General features: G+C 53.6%; 5 protein-coding genes across 5 annotated transcripts; 2 read left to right on the top strand and 3 right to left on the bottom strand.

The window, feature by feature from the left end:
* The first annotated feature begins 3,945 nt into the window (after positions 1 to 3,945).
* BDZ99DRAFT_57605 (uncharacterized protein) lies at positions 3,946 to 4,459 on the top strand. Its single transcript, XM_033728529.1, has one exon. It carries the CDS (start codon positions 3,984 to 3,986, stop codon positions 4,389 to 4,391), a length of 408 nt encoding a protein of 135 aa, XP_033575498.1. The 5' UTR covers positions 3,946 to 3,983; the 3' UTR covers positions 4,392 to 4,459.
* A 1,209-nt stretch (positions 4,460 to 5,668) lies between these two features.
* Positions 5,669 to 6,240, bottom strand: BDZ99DRAFT_57632 (uncharacterized protein). Its single transcript, XM_033728571.1, has one exon. It carries the CDS (start codon positions 6,109 to 6,111, stop codon positions 5,809 to 5,811), a length of 303 nt encoding a protein of 100 aa, XP_033575499.1. The 5' UTR covers positions 6,112 to 6,240; the 3' UTR covers positions 5,669 to 5,808.
* Positions 6,241 to 8,482: 2,242 nt separating this feature from the next.
* On the bottom strand, positions 8,483 to 10,936 carry BDZ99DRAFT_522079 (cysteine proteinase; the record flags this gene model as incomplete). The annotated part of the gene is made up of 4 exons (XM_033725678.1): positions 8,483 to 10,571; positions 10,630 to 10,643; positions 10,696 to 10,833; positions 10,901 to 10,936. 4 exons carry the CDS (start codon positions 10,934 to 10,936, stop codon positions 8,483 to 8,485), a joined length of 2,277 nt encoding a protein of 758 aa, XP_033575500.1.
* A 1,400-nt stretch (positions 10,937 to 12,336) lies between these two features.
* Positions 12,337 to 15,285, bottom strand: BDZ99DRAFT_390991 (lysine-specific histone demethylase 1; the record flags this gene model as incomplete). Its single annotated transcript, XM_033715703.1, has 2 exons — positions 12,337 to 13,443; positions 13,498 to 15,285. The coding sequence occupies 2 exons, from the start codon at positions 15,283 to 15,285 to the stop codon at positions 12,337 to 12,339; spliced, it is 2,895 nt and encodes a 964-aa protein (XP_033575501.1).
* A 1,292-nt stretch (positions 15,286 to 16,577) lies between these two features.
* Positions 16,578 to 17,997, top strand: BDZ99DRAFT_489181 (uncharacterized protein; the record flags this gene model as incomplete). The annotated part of the gene is made up of 3 exons (XM_033722967.1): positions 16,578 to 16,616; positions 16,679 to 16,738; positions 16,801 to 17,997. The coding sequence occupies 3 exons, from the start codon at positions 16,578 to 16,580 to the stop codon at positions 17,995 to 17,997; spliced, it is 1,296 nt and encodes a 431-aa protein (XP_033575502.1).
* Positions 17,998 to 18,081: the final 84 nt, after the last annotated feature.

Here is an 18,081-nt window from a genome sequence, read left to right on the forward strand (position 1 = left end):
CTATCACGCCCGTGGCGGCCGGCCCCACCTTTTCAGCACCACCCGCCGAGTGCCAGCTGCGAGATGTCGACCCTAACCAAGCCGCAAAGCAGCCCGAACCGCGCCAGCCAACTGGCCGACGAGCAGGGCGTCGCCCTCCGGCCTGAGTCGGCATAGCGCTATCTGTGCTTGCCCCTTTGGGCTGTCACGCCTTGGCCCTTCTGAAAGGTCACTAGCTGCGTGGGTCCGTCCTCAGTCGGCTGTCTGCGATGGATGTCTTGTTTGGCTTCATCCTCCCGCACCGGACACTGTGCTAGGACCGCATCTTCTTAATTCTCCGCGCTTCACCTTTCCCCAGCCCTGGGCACGGCCTCAACCCTCGCCCCATCGCCGATGGCCGCCGCGTACTGTGCCCGTAGCGCAAACGGCGTCGCAGCCTGCACCGACTCACCATACGGTACCGCATCTATGTATCTCTCTCTCCATCTCTCGCAGCCGGCACATGTCGCTAAGGCTGGGTGCCGGGACACTGCCAACGTGTTCTGACTCTGCGCATGCATCATTGCGAGTCGCCCGCCGGCAAATCCCACGCCATCATCGCGCACATCGAACATCACGGCCGCCCAAATCTAATTAGCCTCCCCTGATGGCCCGCTCGGGCCTTGTTTGGCGTCCTCGGCAGCGTTTGATCGTCGCGCGACGTACCCCATACAGAAATTCCTCTTGTGCTGCGAAATTGCACTGGTTGCACTGGTCACGAGCTGGCGCCCTGTCCTCTCTCTTTTCTGTTCTCATCTCAGATGTGACAGGGCTCTCGCAGCAGTTCTTCTGGAATGTCTGCCCGCCAATCGCGGCCCCGCCTGCTCTCCTTTTCGTCTTCGGGAGTCGAAGAAGGACCCCCGTACCTGCTTTCCACACCCAAGCCGTTCCGGGAGGGCTGTTGTGGGTCCGCCCTTGGACTCCGCTGGCCAGCATGTCCGCTGGCCAATGGCATGCCTTGGCTCGAGGCTCGAGCAAGACGCAGGATTCCGCACTGAAAATGCGCCTCTCCCTGCACCGCCGGACCCTCGTTGCGCGGCCGGACTCCGCACCGTTGCTGCGCGGGGCTTCTCGTTCGCCTTGTCCGGATTGTGGATAGCGCATGGGAGCGCTTCAGACGGTGTCGAGAGGGCAGAGAGACGACTGCTCGATGCTTACGATGCCACCGATGCCACAAGCTCGCAGCTCGTGCCTTAGACCCTGCCGCGAAGCCAAGCAACCCGGATCGTGCTGACCTACGGAAGAGCAGGACGTTCGTGCTGGCGATGCGATGGGGGTGCGGAACGCACGCTGACCGAACATGGCGAATCACGAGCGGACAGCTGCTGGGGGTGGAGGGGAGCGGTGAGGCTGCTTCGTGTGGAGGGCGCAGATAGGCTTGAGGGTGGACATCCCTCGGAGCAGGGCTTCGGGCAGGGCTCACAAAGGCGTCATCCTGCAGCTCTAAAATCCGGGAGAGCGGCGCGCCTCGTCAATCTTGTCTCGAGCTGTCAAGCCGGCACCGCGAACGCCCAATCGCCCCCCAGTCCCCAGAGACCCTTCTTTCTTGGCTGCGTCTTATCCACATAGCGTGAAAGTCGCCCTCCGCGGTGTGCTCTCGGCAACGCTGCCTGATGCAGTTGAGCCCTGCGGCCATGTCGTCACTGGTGGTGCCTTTGGCGACTCTCATCACTGTTCGTGGAGCCCGACTTCTTGCCACCAACACCAGCCCATTCTCCGCCCGCCATCGCACCACCGAAAGCCCGCGTTGCTGTCGTTTTCTCTCGGGGTTGAGCATAGTGAAGCTGCGGTCGGCACAGACACGGAAGCACAGTCTTCCGCCGAGCTTGTGAGGCCTCAGCAGTAGTTCTGCGCGGCGCCGGATGGCGGCCAGCGGTCGCATTCCATCGAGCCTAGCGTCGTGGTGGAAGACGTGCCGCAAGCCCTGCGATTTGGGCCTTGAGACGGCATGATGGCGACGGCCACCCGGCCAATCAGGGGAGCTTGTCGACGCCGCAAGCCATCGCGCTGCACATCTTCGCCTGTGGTCCCTGCGTCCCGTCCGGAGTGGTTGTCAGGAGGACCCCTCAGCAGTGGCGGCACAGCGGGATAAGGTCGACTATCAGGGCTTGGCATTCTTCCGATTCTTGCTCGTGAGCATTCTACTTCGCGTCCGGATTTCTGATAATGCACAAAAGCAACTCAAGCAGTGGCAGCATGAGTGCGCATCAGTGTCAACTCGAACAAAACTGCCTAACAGGCAAGAAAAATTATCACTCGACATGCGGACGAGATCTCAGCATAGCACGCTATAGTAGTGGCAAAGATGCGGGCCACATTGCCGAGGTGCAGACGATGCTGCAGGTGGATTGTGGCTGCTTTCGAGTCGCGATGGCGCCGCGATAGGCTCTGTCAGCCTGCTAGGCGGATCTGTTATTTCCACGCCAGTGACCGTTGGGCGCTGCCGCATCCTCTCAAGCATCCCTTCCAGTCTTGCTTCTTGCTACTTGCTCAGTACCTTGGCAAGTGGGCGCTTCCGATGTCAAAGCACCTCTAGAATTGCTTCTAGATTTGCTGCAATAGAGCGCAGATGGCAACACGATTACAAAATTGTATTTGCTTATTCCCGCTGCCACACTGCCTGACTCTACACAATACACAGTACATACTAACTTCATCAATACCCCTGCCAGCTGCCGTCACCGCAATTTATCTGGGCGTTCAGCCTGGATGGTGCTTTGGAGCCGGTCCCCATGTGATAGATCTGCGCGCGGTGCAGCAATTCGACCTGAACCGTGGTCTCGAAATGCTTTTCCACTTCCGCAAATTCAGACATCGATCAGCATTTCTTACTGATATTGGTACAAGCTTCATCTTCCCCACGTGCTACATGGATGGCCTTGGCTGTCTCTTGGTTCAGGAAATTGGCTATAACCTCTCCGGGAACTTCCATGTCCGCATTCGTACATGTCGCTGCAATTAGCGCCAAGCCTAATCATGTACATTTTCCATCGACATATCGTGAGTCGTGACTCTGTGAGACCAAAGGCGACATCACCAAACTATTGATTACTGTGAGCTCTGGTCAGAGGCGGCCTGACCATGTTCATTTGGATTGGGATGTGACAAAGTATTCCCCAGAAGCCACTGGCCAGTCAATATATCGGATCCACCAAAATCTTCCATACTGTCGGATTTCATGTGGAGAGATTTCTTGCTGCGTTCAACGTCGAGGCTTTTGTTCATGGCACCTGACCCGATCCAAAGAAGATGCCCTGCGCGCTCATGAGTCTGCCTTCACTTGCCGTCGGCCAAGCTAGTGCGGGAAGACTCGGTGACCCTGAATCTTCATTTCTCCCGAGGATGAAACCTACTTGGTTTTTGAATTCTCGCCGTGTGTGGTAGACAATCTACGTCAAACCACGTCGCATTATATGTAGGCGTTGTTGCGAATTCATTACCTCCCATCTGGAGGGTGCCCTGGCTCCAAGCGCACTGACCCAGCCAGTCAACAAATTCACGATGCAACGACTTCACCACAACTCATCACCAACTTTCTCCCGAGCACGGCCGCTTTTCTGGTCCATTTGCTTCTCCGCAGAGGTTGTGCCTTCCTGCGTGATTGGCGTGCTCGATCGGCGCCCAAGCTTTCTGGATGACAGCAGCCCCTGACTCTCACTGAACCCTGATCGCGCACCAAGGTGAGGGGGTCGTGAATGAGGCACTACTTTGATAGGCTGTCGCGGCTGGCACACCGGGATCGGCCCTCAACGAAGAGGGGTTGTGGTGCTGATCTTCGGCCTTTTCGGATGGCTTCATCTTCACCGGCTTCCTCGCCAAGCATCAGCGTAAGCCTGTCCAGGATCTTCCCCTTTCCTCCCACGGCGCGCAGTGAACTAAATTCGTGGGGAGTCGAGCTATTCTCCAGGTCGCCGACCTGCCCTGAATCGCAAAAAGCATTCTCAACCCTAACCGATAGTGGTCAGATGTCACCCGGCCCTTGCGTGAAATGCTGCAGATGTCTGGCATCGTGCGCGCATTGCGCGGCAGACCCCATGCATAATCAGAAAAGACGACCTCTGGAAGAAAAGGGCCGGCAGCAGGGGAACCTCCGGAGCAAGCATGTGGAGCACCACGTCATCCCATGGCAAAGATACACGATGCTAATCTTTGTTAACCTCTCGGTCAATGGTTTTACGATATGTCCAGTCAAGATGTTACTAAACAGTGCCTCGCATTTTCGCAACGACCTGATGCACTCATGCGGGCATCGGCGAGTGCATGAATCACTTGCATCCTGCGCGCTGCCCACACCGTCACTGACGCCTAGCTATTTACTTGTTCTGCTTCCTAGTATTATCCAGCATCTCTGGTACAACTCAAACCGTGGGTAATCTTTAGCAGAAGAAGACCACGAGCCATATAGCGATTCAAAGAAGCCTGTCTAATATATCTCGTCCTGGGTTAACGCACTGCCATTCAACGTGGCTCAGAAAGTTGCTCGACGATTCCGAATACCGATCTCCGATCTTAACAAGATTTCCGAAAACGTTTTGAAGCACTACCAGAAGTGGCAAGTTGGTTTACACAGACTAATAAAAGCATACCATGAAGACTGTGTAGGGCAAGCAATACCCTACTAGTCTTCCATCCAGCTCGTACCGTCCGTGTATCGCTCCAATCAGATCTTGGTGCAAATTTATCACATCTATTATAGACAGAATTATCCACACGACGTAGGTGAGTAGATGGCCCAAAGAAAAAAGGAAAGATACATGCTCAGCTACTAATTGTCACGTAGCAAGAGGCTGTAAGGACTGTGGGCTCTGTATTTGTCTAGGAGATGATGATGTGAAGAGAGGGCCAAGGAAGAAGGTGTTATATACGGAGGCGACATGCGCAGGAGTCATTGGGGAGTTGAGGCATTCTACTGATCAACCTCACAGTGAGTTGCCCGTAATGCCAATCAATGAGGATTATCTCACGCCTACGCGTCTTGGAGAGATGGGTCAGAGAAATTCAGATTGTGAAACGCCAATACTCGTACATCACGCTCACATGAAGCTCGGCTTCGAAGATTACCTTCAATGGAAAACCGGACAATAGAGAAGACATACACAAACTCTAGGGACAAGCAATTGAATCACAGGCCATAGACGCGAGGGGACCTGCTTCTTCGGCAGCATGAAGTAGACCATTGTTCGCACTACAGATGGTGACATCTCAATATCCATGGTACCATGATGTATCAAGGTAGGAAAAAAAACCAGCCCAAGCTCAACTACGGTCTCCGAAATGCTCCACTGCTCTGCAATCTAGAAGCCCCCTCACATTAGTATATGGAATCACTGAGTAGCCGCTGGCGGCCGTCCTCACAGATCTCCACTTCGAACAATCCCAAACTTTCACGAAAGTCTGGAGCCCGCACCTTACTACGCACTTGTCCACCAATCTCACGACCAAGGGCATTGAGGCCTTGGTGGGTATCCGACGACACGTAGAGAATTTTGTCCTCAAATGGGATCTGCTCCGGTTGGCTACGGATGATGAGGTATCGCGCGATTTCGTGATGAAGATGAATAGGCGTTGAAGGCGTGGTTAAACAGTAGTAGCTCAGGATGCCGTGCCTACATTTTCCGCATGTGCAAACTTCGCGTCTATACCATGTTTTTAGAGGCGACTCGATGTCATTAGACAAGGCAGTTCATACCCCTAACTGTCGGAGCACGTGGAACACGGGGTAGGCAGCATTGTTGTGTGAGGCCAATCGATATGGTCTCATACCTTCTCCTCCTTAGACATCTACAGACGCTAACACGAAGATAGACGCTGCAGTAGACCAAAAAGACCGAGTCTTGTTATTCGCAACGTGCCCTTCTGCCACCCGCTCAAGGCTAGGTGACAAATGGACATTGAGTCTTTCGGCCCTGAACATTGCTGCCCTGGATTTTGAGCATCGCTATACAGCCCTGTGTCTCGAATCAGCTTTTGCAACCAATAGCCTTGAGCCAGTAATGCTGTCGGAGTGGAACTAGTTGGAACCATCACGCGCGTATGCTCTCCACGCCAGAGGGAGATCGTTGACCGAAACAAGACCGTCTTAACTCTAATCATCTATATGTCACAGTCAGAGACAGGCTCCAAGCCGACCAAGTCCTCAGTGTTGCAGATTAACAGGCTGATTTCAGTGTGACCACTAGTGTGCGTAAAAGACTCGACGTCCATGGAGACAAAAATGACTTCTTCATCGAATGGAAAAGGCGGTGGAGAGTTGTAGTTGGATTTGAATTGCTTGGTTAAAGAGAACGCCCATTAGAGGACGCCCATTATGCTAGCCGGAAAAGTAGGGCTTCTTAAGGGTCTTCCTGGGATCACACAGTTTCTTGTCCGTAATAATCTAGCCGCACTATTCTGCAATATGTATAAGGTCTAGGAAAATAAGATTGTCCAGCAGTACTTACTTTCTCTCCTAGGGTGATTGAACTAAGGATGTTGCTTCTTGTTAATAGGGTCGTAGACCATCTAGGTGTTAATTGAATACTTTGCAAGCCGCTTCTCCTTGCCACCCCAGAGGTTAACCTTGAAGTGCTCGAGCGACACTGCCCTCTATTCCTGTTAGACTATCCTCTACTCTCTTCGCACTCCCCTCTACCTCTTTACACTCTCCCCTCTCCTTGACCTCCCCTAAGCTGCTAGTGTTGATATCTGGATCCTCCGATGTGCCGACATCGTTCTCGTGCATGAAAGACAGTACTTATACCTCTCCACACTCCCCTCCGATCTCTCTGCACTCCCGTCTGATCTCTCTACACTCCCGTCTGATCTGTCTGCACTCCCGTCTGATCTGTCTGCATTCCCTCAACTCTCTCCGCGTTCTATTGCTTTTTCCCCCCACACCCTCAGACTCCAGCCTGGCAAGAAAGAACTTTTTCACACTTCTCATTTTCTCATTCTCGAATTTCTTCTCTGTTTCGCGTTTTGTTGTCGCTGTTTTTGCTCTTGCTGATTATTCTCAGCATCTCTCTTCCATATACTGTCGAGAACTACGATGATCAGTGCCGGTTTTTTGGGATGCGCTGGAGCTGGCGAGACAACGAGGCTCTTTCGGGCATGTCGCAAGTGCACGGAATGGAAATCGACAGTAGACCCGAAGACAATCTATTTTGTGACTTCGCTCGAGTCCGCGCTCGAATCGATGAGGTCCGGACCGAAAAGGCCTCCAGGCCTTCTGTATCCATCAATGCGTCCGTGTTTCAGCAAGCCTCAGTTTCTCAGGCGCCTAGCCATTCTGCACTGCATCTGTTAACTCGTCTGGGGCCCATTAGTCCAAAGAGCGCGTCGTAATCTACGTTGCACTTGCACACGCTACCTTATTAGGCGTTTAGATTAATCGTTTGTGAGGCATGCTCGATTTTGGAGGGATACAAACGAAGCTACAGCGCCTTGACAGAAGTCTGAGCACACTCGCTCACCATCGTTTGAGGTGCTTCAGAACATCAAAAAAGTTACGATAATATTCAAAGGCCTTGAGAGCTTGAATTAGGGAGGTTTCATACGCTTACAGTCGGCCTACTTGCCCGCTGTTTGTGGTGCTTCAGCCCATCATCATACTTCTGGAAGAGATCAGAAGACGACGTGTGCAAACTTGTGTCCTATTACTGTATATCTCTAGCTACAGTGCCTTGCTAAGAGTCTGGGCGCATTTCTCACCACCGTTGGAGATGCTTCGGCGCATTCTAAAAGCTTTGGTAAGATGTAAAGTTCCCGAGGGCTTGAATCAAAGAGATCTCACCCCCTGATAGTCCGCCTACTTGCCGCTGTTTGTGGTGCTTCAACACCTCGTTAAAATTTGGCACGAGATGAAAAAGCCGTCGTGCCCAAACTTGGGTCCTGTTATTGTAAGTCCTGAACATGGGCCTCCATTCCATCTCCTGGTAATGAAATGGCTTATGTTTGGAAATGCTGCAATCTCCCCGTCATGGCACGACCAATCATGAATGCGGTCGTTCACACATAACACTCACAAACAACGAGCATTGAGTTGGTCCATCATACCCAAATCGGCGCCTCTATTCAAGGCATCCAGATCTGACATGCATTCATATGTACCTACACCACGCAACGTCGCTCCATCGCGAATGCTAGCTCGTAATCCCTCCAATCGGTGGAACAGCAAATAATGAACCGCTGCTTCAAAGTCCCATGACTGTCATCCGATTAATGCTAAAAGCTCCACCCATGTCGCATCGCGTCTGAACCCTCCCAGAGGGTTTTTACCAGCCTTTTCCAGGCGGCCGAGATATCGTCGATTCAAGCGTCTCGGCAAGATCACGGCTCGTCCCTATTCGGCCTCCTGGAGGACTTCATGTCTTCAGGTTACCCAGGCGTAGACGTGGCGAGTGCTGTTACGAATATACAAAAAATAGAATCGTCTCAATCATAATGCAAGACTGGGCCGTAGTGTACAATCCAAGGAACCACTCATCTAGTGGAGAAAGCCCGACTTCTTCCGCCCTAGGCTAAACCGGTTCTTCATCTTTTCGGGCTTGTCTGGCGTGCCGGTGGCGGGCGTCGTCGTATCGTTATTCTCCGCTTCCACTGTAGAAGCGGGAGTCTCTTGGATATTAAGAGGTTGCGTAAGTTCATGTTCCGTCTTTTCTTTTCCGGACCAAAACTTGGGTTTATGCCGAATGCTCATACTGCTGTGTCTGAACCGGCTCAAACCTCCACCCTTCGTGTTTTCTTTGTCTTTCCCAACGCCGCTCTTCTCGGCTGTTGCTGCTGTGCGCTGGGCCTCCTCTGCTGCTGTCTGTTTGCTCAAAGCCAGTGCCGCCCTGAGATCTTCCTCTTGCTTCCTGTAGGTCTCCCGGCGCTTGAGCTCCATTTCTTTCTGCTTGAGTTTTGCCTGCCTCTCCAACTCTTTCTCTGCCGCCTTCCTCTCCTTCTCCTCTTTCGCCTTCTCTTTTTTAGACTGCAGGTTGCTTTTCTTCGAGCTGAGGGGTGGTGCTAGTATACCGGTGGATGTTACCGCATGCTCAATAGGGTTCGGGTCGTGGTGCAGTAGTGGAGGAGCAGTAGCAGCATGGTCAAGATTGACAAACTCGGGCTCTTCGGTCGCTGGCGTCGTAGCGTGGTGAATGGGATGGTGATCGTTGAGAGGCTGCGCATGACCATTCTGTTTCCCACTCACCGGTACCCCGTTCTTCTCGCTTTCAGATGCTCGTGTTGCAGCTGCCAAACCCTCGGCTTCTTGTTCTTTCTGCATAGCTTCCAAGGTAGTCTCCTGGTAGAAAAGCACGTAGGCGCACGCGAGTACGTTTTCTCCGCCAAAGAAGTTCCGCACGTAGTCTTTGTCTACCGGCTCCACCATCTCGTCGTCGAAGAGTAGCCATCCTCTGTCTTGTGTTTTGATAACGGAAACGTAATGGCCATGGTACGGGCCGCCTCCTATGTGTACAATGATAGCGTAAAGCTCGTAAAGCCGGTCCGGGTCCTCCGCGTCATCGGTGGTATTGAATAGCCGAAGATAGTAAGGATATACGACTCGGTGAAAAAGCTTCTGCAAACGTTGCAAGTCTTCGGTGTACTTGAACCGCTTAAGGTGAAGAGCCAAGACCCGTGGTAATCGCTTGATTTTCATTCTCTTCTCCGCTTCTTGTAGGCCGCCACACTTGTCGCAGTGGAACTTGTTCCGTTCGCACAGCATCTCCTCCTCAGAGAACTTTCGTAGACAGGACGTTACTGAAGAATGCTGCTCGAGGTCGACTGATAAGTCAAGGAATGCCTCATCCCTTTGAGACGTGTTTTCACACGTTAAACACCGTGTCTCAGATGTAAGTGTGCCCTCAAACAGCTCATGGACCCAGCCGGTATTCAGCGTTGGAGAGTTCGAGCCTCCTGAGGTAGGTACAACAGCGGACACAGCTGATGTCAGGGCATTGACGAACCCCGCTTCTGATGCCCCCCCATTTTGATCAGTCGACTTATTATTTAGCTGGTTTGAAAACTGCTCAACGTTTTCCACCACCTCATTCAGGAGTAAGTTCAGGAACTCATGGGCGTCCTGGTGCATGGCAGATCGGAACATCTCATGTTGCCGCCGTAGAATCTCAAGGAACTTGTGAGGGCTCACTACGCCGATACGTGATCGATGAGAGATTATTGCCTCGAATATGTCCTTTAACGAGGTAAATAGCGACTCGGACATGCCGTAACTGTGCGAGTTTTCGTAGTCCATGTTCAACACCGGGCCAGCAGCCAAGGCTAGCTTCTTCTTGTATTCTGGCGAGTCCTTGTTGTCCTCGGGCTTCGTTCCTGGGGGGTTCGTATCTTTGCCGGGCATGGCCACGGGCTTGCGCGGTGAAGGTTGATTCGGACTTGACAACGAATTCCTCGTTTTGGTAGGCGACAAGGCGCCATTATGTCCATTTGCGGATGGTGATATGTCGGTATACAAGCGGAGCTGAGAGGATGGTCTCTCGAGAATCTCCTGCGGAGACCTGGTGGGGAAGTTGATGACCTGTTCCCGAAAGGGGACCGAGTAGTAGAGACATTGGATTATAGAGTTGCAGTAGCTGGGCAATCGAGCGTCAGTTGTAAGGGTGGGTAGGAGTAGGGGTGGAGGGAAGGTACCAGGTGCTCCCAAACTGGCGTCGGTGTTAGCGCAAATAAGACATCAGCAGCACCGAGGAGACGTACATTCTCAAACCCGAAGAACTTGTCACTGCCGTCGTCGCGTATAGGCCCGGCGTCGGCCAGGAGCTTCTCGAGGGGCGTGGGCTGGGGGGCATTGGGGTCCTTCTTCGTCGGGGTGCTGGCCGAAGCTGGACTTGCTGGCTGTGCAGCACTCGGGGTTAGCCATTGCGCCGCATCACAAACAGGAGGGGGCACGGCGTTGACGGACCTGCTTCGGTACGAATCTGTTGAAGAAGGAGGTCATGCTGCGGGCGGGAGGCTCGTGGAGCCGGGGGCGCGGTGGTGGTGAGGGTGGTGTGGATGACGGAGCAGCTCACGACGGGACGGCGCGAGCGAGAGGGCAGGTCCCCGAGAGTTGCAGCGAGCGGAGGCGGAACATGGAGACGCGGCCGTGACAGCGGTGGTGAATGCGGTGCAGGCGAGGCGGGAGCAACGTGCTAGTTATACAGCGGGTGTTGCGGCGCAGGTGTCGGTGCTGCCGTGGTGGAGAGGAGGATTGGGAGTGGGAGCAGGCCGTACCGAAGCGCGAAGCATCAGGCAGGTCACCTCTGCAGCGGCCTCGTCGCCAGCGCGGCCCACGAATCACGCCCGCGGTCGCCTCCCCAGGATTGCGGCAGCCTCTCCCAGCGACCGTGCAGGCGGTCTCGTCGACAGCACCGCTGCGGGGCCGGCCTGCCCAGGGACCAGACTCACCTCCACCCGGGCAGCGTCCACGGGCGCCATGCGTGGCAAAGGAGACTGCTCGGGACAGCACCACGCGACACCACTTTCGCGCCGCCCGCACTCGTGAGCGAGGGGGACCACGGCCAGCGAATGCACCGTCAAGGGCTAAATGCAGCGGCTGTCCGGCGCCCTCCAAAACGGAACCGTCACCGACCCGCGCCCAGTCTCGCCATCCCACATTGGAAATGCAGCCTGATTGTCGGATGTTGTCCTGATACGTGGGGTAGCGCCTCTCGAGCGGATTCAATAGTCGAAGGACTGCCGGGTTGTCTCTCGTGACATGGTTTCTTTGTGCTGGGAAGAGATGTCGAGCTGATATGCTCTCAACCATGAGGCACCCAACGGACGATTTCCCACGGCCGACGCTGATCTTTAGCTTCAGCTATGTAACTAATTAGACAGTTTCGACAGCATCAGTGTAATCCTATCTTGGCGGTTGATCAGTGTATAACGTGCATAACAAAGTTGAGGAAAACCATGCACCACAAGCAATTGGGGACGGCTGGGGGGATGTCTTATATGCATATCTGTGTAGATGCACTTATTGTAGTCGACCAAGAACATGCCAATAGATTAAGTGCCCGACACGGCAGCTAAATATACTCTCCGCAACGCAGGAACCCGTGAAGCCTACAGGCCCTATCAGGCGGCAGACTGAGGCATCGTGGAGCCACCGATCTGCACTTTGCTGCGAGGACCCCTCCAGTTCACCCACTTGATAGTACATGGACTAATGCCACCATGCTAGGTAACAGACAATCCCATAACACCGGCCAGTGGGCCACCCAAAAAATGCAGGCCTCCCTTGAAACGTGAATGCAGACCAAGAAATAAGAGACATACCCATACTAGTACACAACGCACTCGTGGACGCCATATACCTCCAGCGCCATGCAGATGCTGACCAGATCTGGAACACCACTACCTTCGCATATTTCGCGTCCCACCATTCTCGATAGCCGTCTTGCCAGTATCTGCTCCAGTCACGGCCCCAGGCGGCGGGTTGTTCTGCACGTACTCCCGCCTAATCCTGGCCGCTTCACGGTCCCAATCGACCACCCGTTTGTTGTACTCGGCGACATTCGCAGCGCCCTCCTCTCTAGCTGACTGCGTCTGGTCCAGGTATGGTTTCTTGACATCTGGGCTTGCATTCCGCCACATCTGCCCCAACGCGATGCGGACTTCAGTCTTGCTAGCTTTTGCAGTAGGGTCACCTGTTGCCTCCTTCCGTGCTTTGTCGCAGTCCGCTTTACATATGTGCCAATAGTCTTTCGTGTACAGCAGGAATGGATTCAAACCACCTCGACCGGGCCTGATGGGACGCTCGCCAATCTCGTTGAGAATGGCTCCTATGACAGACGCCTCGTAGTCCTCATCTCGTGCCTGACGCACGTTTCGTACTGGCTGCTGCGTAACGTCTTCATCGAGCTTATGTTTCAATCCTGCGGTTGTCGAGACGTGTGTAGGCTCGGCTTTGATCTTTTTCTCCACCAAGGGATGTTCCACCTTGATAGGTCCGATCATGGACTCGACCACCTCCGCGGCTGCCCGAAGTCCCGAAATATACGCGCCGTGGACCGTGGCAGGATGGCTTCCGCATGTGGCTTCTCCCGCAAAGTGCAGCGGTCCATGCGATTGAGCCATCTTGTCGTAGTCTCCTTGCTGAGTATATGGGCCTACGTATGAGTAGCTTCCCCGTGCGAACGGATCCTTCTTCCAACGTGTGACAATCGTCTCTGAAGGGAGTGGCACTTTTGCTGGAGCGAACATCTTGGCCAACCTGCTGGTGACCTCTTGTATCAGGCTGTCATTATCGGTTTGCTCTGTATGATGAGCCGAATTGCCAGCCATCAACGCAACAAGCATTGGCCGTCCACTGGTCTTGATGCAATTCCAGAACAGATAGAACCGGCCTCGTCGAGAGTCGTAGTCCTTCTGATTTAGGCTTTCTTGTATTTCTGCTTCGTTGAGGAGGCCGAACATGTCGCGATCGGCTTCCCAGAATGGGGTGTCGTAGACCAGAATAACCTAAATCCACGTTAGGTGACATGCGACAGGATTGACTTTTGTGCAAATTCATACCTTGTTGAGGAGTCCAAAGCCAAGACGATCTATAACCGAAGCCTTCCAGTCTGGTAAAGGTGGTTCGAATTTGATCGAACCCTCCTTCAGAACGCCCAATGGAGTAGTTATCACCAGTTTGTCTGCTTCGAAGACCTCCCCGTTTGTACATTCGACTCTCACGGGGACTGTTGTGTGTTCCTCTGAGCTATAGCGAATAGATTTGACGGCATGGTTGAATCTGATATCCAGCTTCGTAGGGCACTGCCACAGACCGCGTGGGACTTGCACATAACCGCCGATGATCTGTGAATGGAAGCCCTCAAATTCGTTTCCTATATCCTGATCCCAACCGCTCAGACTGAGACTACCGATAGTAGCAGCATTGGCGTACTCGAGGTTTGCATGGTGCCAATTGAGCAGTCGCATATCTCTAGGCGTAATATTCAGAAGATCCCCATACTGCCTAATAGCGTCGTCCATTGTTTCTCCCAAAGTCGGATGTTCGGATGACTTTGTAATAGGATCCAAGTCAATCGACTGGCCAAGTGATACGTTCGGCTTGACCTGCCAGCCCATAGTGTGGGCGGCTTCTGCAGCAGACATGTCCGAATTTATCCCATTAGTGAGTACGTACGCACGTCCAGCCAGCTTTTCTACGCCAGATGACGGCTTGTCCTCGACAGTTGCATTGATCCCAGTGGAATTTTCTCGTGCATCGGAATCTTCGAGCGCTGAAATCATTGGGCCAGCCTCACCACCTGTATCTTTTCCGAACCATATCAGATTTCGGTCGCCTTCGACAGTTCGAAGGGGCACGGGTTTGTTGCGGTACACGCTCGCTCGATCAAGGATGTCGTTGTACAGCCTTTCTACGAGCACGTCTTGACTCTTTTCCACCACTGTTCCATCATGGTCATACAAGATAGTGTTGTCCCTCAAGACATGGTAAGGTATCGCAAGCTGTCCACGAATGATGGCATTCATTGGATTCCCGTGGTCAAAGCCAACGATGATTTGAGCACCCATCTCGGCTGTACAGCGGCGACCGGAAGCCAGATCGCAATTTGTTTGCTGCCGTAGCGGATGAGAGTACACTCGGCCACCGACGCGGTTTCGACCTTCTAGTAAAATGACCCTAGGTGGTTTCTCCCCATCGTTCGTCCATTGACTTCCAAGTTGTGCAAAAAGCCCTTCAAGCTGCCTAGCGCAACCCAGCCCAGACATACCAGCCCCAATGACGACGATTGTTCGGCGTCGAGTTGCCTTTGATTTGGTTCGAGAGACTGGGCCGGCAGTATTCAGCACTTCTACACAGCCGAAATTGATGTAACCGTTCCTCATCAGCCAGTAATATGCGACTTTGGCCATATTGAAGTAGCGGGCGTCTTGTGCACAGCCCACTGCCTCCACTAGGTTTACACTAACCAAAGGATTTCTCGTAAATAGTCGAAGGATTGCGTTTCGGATGCTGAGATAGACCGAAACTTGCGGAAGCGTGATATGCTCCCTCAGAAGCTTGTATTCTCCGGGATGCAAGGCATATGGGTTGAGACGCGAACTGTATGCTGCAACTACGCCTTGACGTCCAAACTCCCCTGGGGAAATGGAAGATGGTATTGACGATCTTGCCCGGAATACAGGCGGCCGAACTTTCGCGGGGCTGCTATCCGATAGTCGAGGAGTGTATGCCTCTTGTGATTGAGATAGTTCAGGGGTGGAGGACATCTTGGGCCCATGTATGATTAGGCGGGGAGTCTTCTTGGACGAAGGGGTTGAATTTTCTTTGCTGTTGCTATGTGTGTCCATATGTGGCTTGGTTGATGAGTTTGTAGAGGGAACAAAAGCCGTGATGTGTGTTCTACTTAAAGCGTCAGAAAGTTAATTGTTACCAATAGTTTTCGCCTTTCAATGCGCGTTTGCTCCTGAGCTCATAGCGACTTAGATGCGACTGCCGCAGGTAAATGATGCAGAGGGAGAGTAGCTGCTATGGCAGGCGATTGGCGTACCCGTCAGATGTAGATGTAGCACCATCACCATCGTCTTTGCCACTTATATGACTACCCGCGCGTTCGGAAGCGTCTGGAAGATCGCCATACTGAACAGACGATGGCCCCGATTCACTGTATGGCTCGTATGCCAGATGATCAAACCCAGCGAAAGGGATGACACTGGGATCTGATGCCTTCAACTGCAATGCCGGGCCTGCACCCCCATTCGCCAACGACATCGATAAGACATCGTCGTGCGCGGCATTGAAGAGGAACACATTATCGTTTATGGCATCGGGGTCAGGTTCGGCGGGATGGATGGTGAACATGGCGCCCGTTCAGGCCGGTAGAGCATCGACCGCTCGTGACGAGATGCCGCGAAGATGGAAAAGCGTGGGATGAATCAATCAAAGCAAAGTCGCGGCATCAGGGCGACCGCGGGGAGAGCAGCAAAGAGACAAGGATTTGGAAGGTTTCATTCTTTGGAGATGCTTGAGGAGTGTCTTTGGCCGCATGCCCCTCTAGCTTTTCCACGCTGAAGATGAACTAGAAGCGAGGCCTGATTATGCTAGCAGCGCCGGTATAGTTAGTTACTTGCAATGCGGGACATCTCCAGACGCCAGGCATGCAGACGGTAGCATACGTCGAAGAGCAAGCCTCGAACGGAGAGGAGCGCGAGTACGAGAGATGGACTTCGAACAAGAGAGATTCTCGAATTTCCATTATGCTGCTCGCATACGACTGCATGTCTGGTTCAGTCTCATATGTAATAGGACTAGCTCCAGTTGGCGGTGTAGCTGAGCCTCCAACATGGAGCTCCACTCTCCCACGTCCACTCCCGCAGCTCACGGCCAGCAATTGGGAGACGCAATTCCAGCTCCCTGCGTTGTAGCGCCACAGCGCCTTTCTTAATAAGACCACCGAGCATCGCATATGCCACATTGGCCTCGGCGCGAGCTTCCGCCCGCACCCAAACCCCTGCAGCCAGTCCCTCTGCACTTCGAGTGCCTCCATTCCCGCGCCTCCAATCCAAAGACCTCAAAGAACGAGTTTCACTCTTCTCAATTCTCCCCAGCCGTGCACTTTGGGCCCGCCCGTCTCCTCGTCACCATGGCACAAGGTCGCAAGTACGAAAACCTGCCCGATCTGGTGCGTTCCCCATCAGACACGTCTGTTGTGGGGTACTTAGCTAACATACGACTGTGCCACAGGACTCTGCGCCAGACATATACGAAACGCCCGAGCTGACTGAAGACAACTCTACCATAGCGGTATTACATCCCATGCTACATCTGGTTCTGGCCTTGCAATACTGAATATTTCACCGCTTCAGGCCACCACAACAGCCCCATCGCCCCCCTCCTCCGCAGATGAAGAGTCTGATCAAGAGCACGCAAGTTTGAGCCATCGGCACCTACAGACAGAGCAAGCACGGACGCACTTCCAGCCAGCTCGCGTTGACGCACGCGATGTTGACTTTTCAGACCGCATCAATGGCCAGCAACGGTCATACCGCACCACGTCCCAGCGGCGGCGGGGCGATGAGTTGGGGGATCTCAGTGACGAAGAGGATGAGGATCTGATCAGCAAAGTTGACCGACTGCGGGAAGAGGTAGCGCGGGTCAAGATAGAGTTCGCGAAGGAGGCAGAAAAGCGGAAGGCTCAAGGGACCTCCGCCCCCGAATTAGCACACCCGTTTCAACAAATCATTGAAATGAGCGATGAGCTGGATGAAGTCTATGTGCAGCAACAACACGGCGGGGTGAAGGGCGCCGAAGCACAATTGGCAAGATCTGTCGCCCGATTATCTATCAGTAAGATCCCAAAGGGCCAGTCGCAGGCACAGAGCGATACCCCCACTCCTTACAACCCGCCTCAGCGCTTGGAGATCAGCCATGCTCTATCAAAAGCAGCAGAATTCGATGCAAGACTCGCGACGCTGGAGGAGTCTCTGGGCATTGATGGAACGAACATGCCCCAACACGCGGAGCGACCGCCTGACGCGATACTATACACGCTCAACTCGCTAGAACAAGTCATGTCGACTCTTTCGGCCGCCTCAACCTCCTCTCTGGATACCGCTAGCAAGTCCGTGCGTAAGCTTGTGGAGGACGCAGATCGGCTAGAAGAGCTGCGGAAGTCCACCAGTGGAGACAATGCTGTCGCGAAAGGCACCGTTGCCACGGAGGGACTCCTCCTCGGTCACCAGGCGGAGGAACAGGTTGCGAAGATCAATGCGTTGTATGGAATGCTGGACACCATTGAGACCCTGTCGCCAACTCTACCTCTTGTCCTCGATCGTCTACGGGAACTGAGGTTGATACATACTAGCGCCGGGACTGCAGACGCAATCTTGAAGGAGATAGAGGAGCGACAATCTAACCAAGAAGCCGAGATCAAGCAATGGCGGGGGTCACTGGAGGACATGGAGAAAAAGCTGTTAGCTGGTGAGACCACCATGACGGACAATGTGAAGGGAGTAGGCGATTGGGTGAAGGATCTGGAGACGCGCATAGCGAAGCTCTCTTGAGGTGCCCTTCAGTTCTCGTCTGGACGTTGTGGACCGCTATCCTGTCTCACTTAAAAGCGGGGAGATAATCTTGGCATCCATGGG

This window comes from Mytilinidion resinicola, assembly GCF_010093595.1.
Source record: "Mytilinidion resinicola strain CBS 304.34 unplaced genomic scaffold BDZ99scaffold_12, whole genome shotgun sequence".
Lineage (NCBI taxonomy): Eukaryota > Fungi > Ascomycota > Dothideomycetes > Mytilinidiales > Mytilinidiaceae > Mytilinidion > Mytilinidion resinicola.

Excerpts from the sequence above, each read along its gene's own strand:
- BDZ99DRAFT_57605 (XM_033728529.1), top strand. The coding sequence starts at position 3,984 with ATGTCACCCGGCCCTTGCGTGAAATGCTGCAGATGTCTGGCATCGTGC.
- BDZ99DRAFT_57632 (XM_033728571.1), bottom strand. The coding sequence starts at position 6,111 with ATGATTAGAGTTAAGACGGTCTTGTTTCGGTCAACGATCTCCCTCTGG.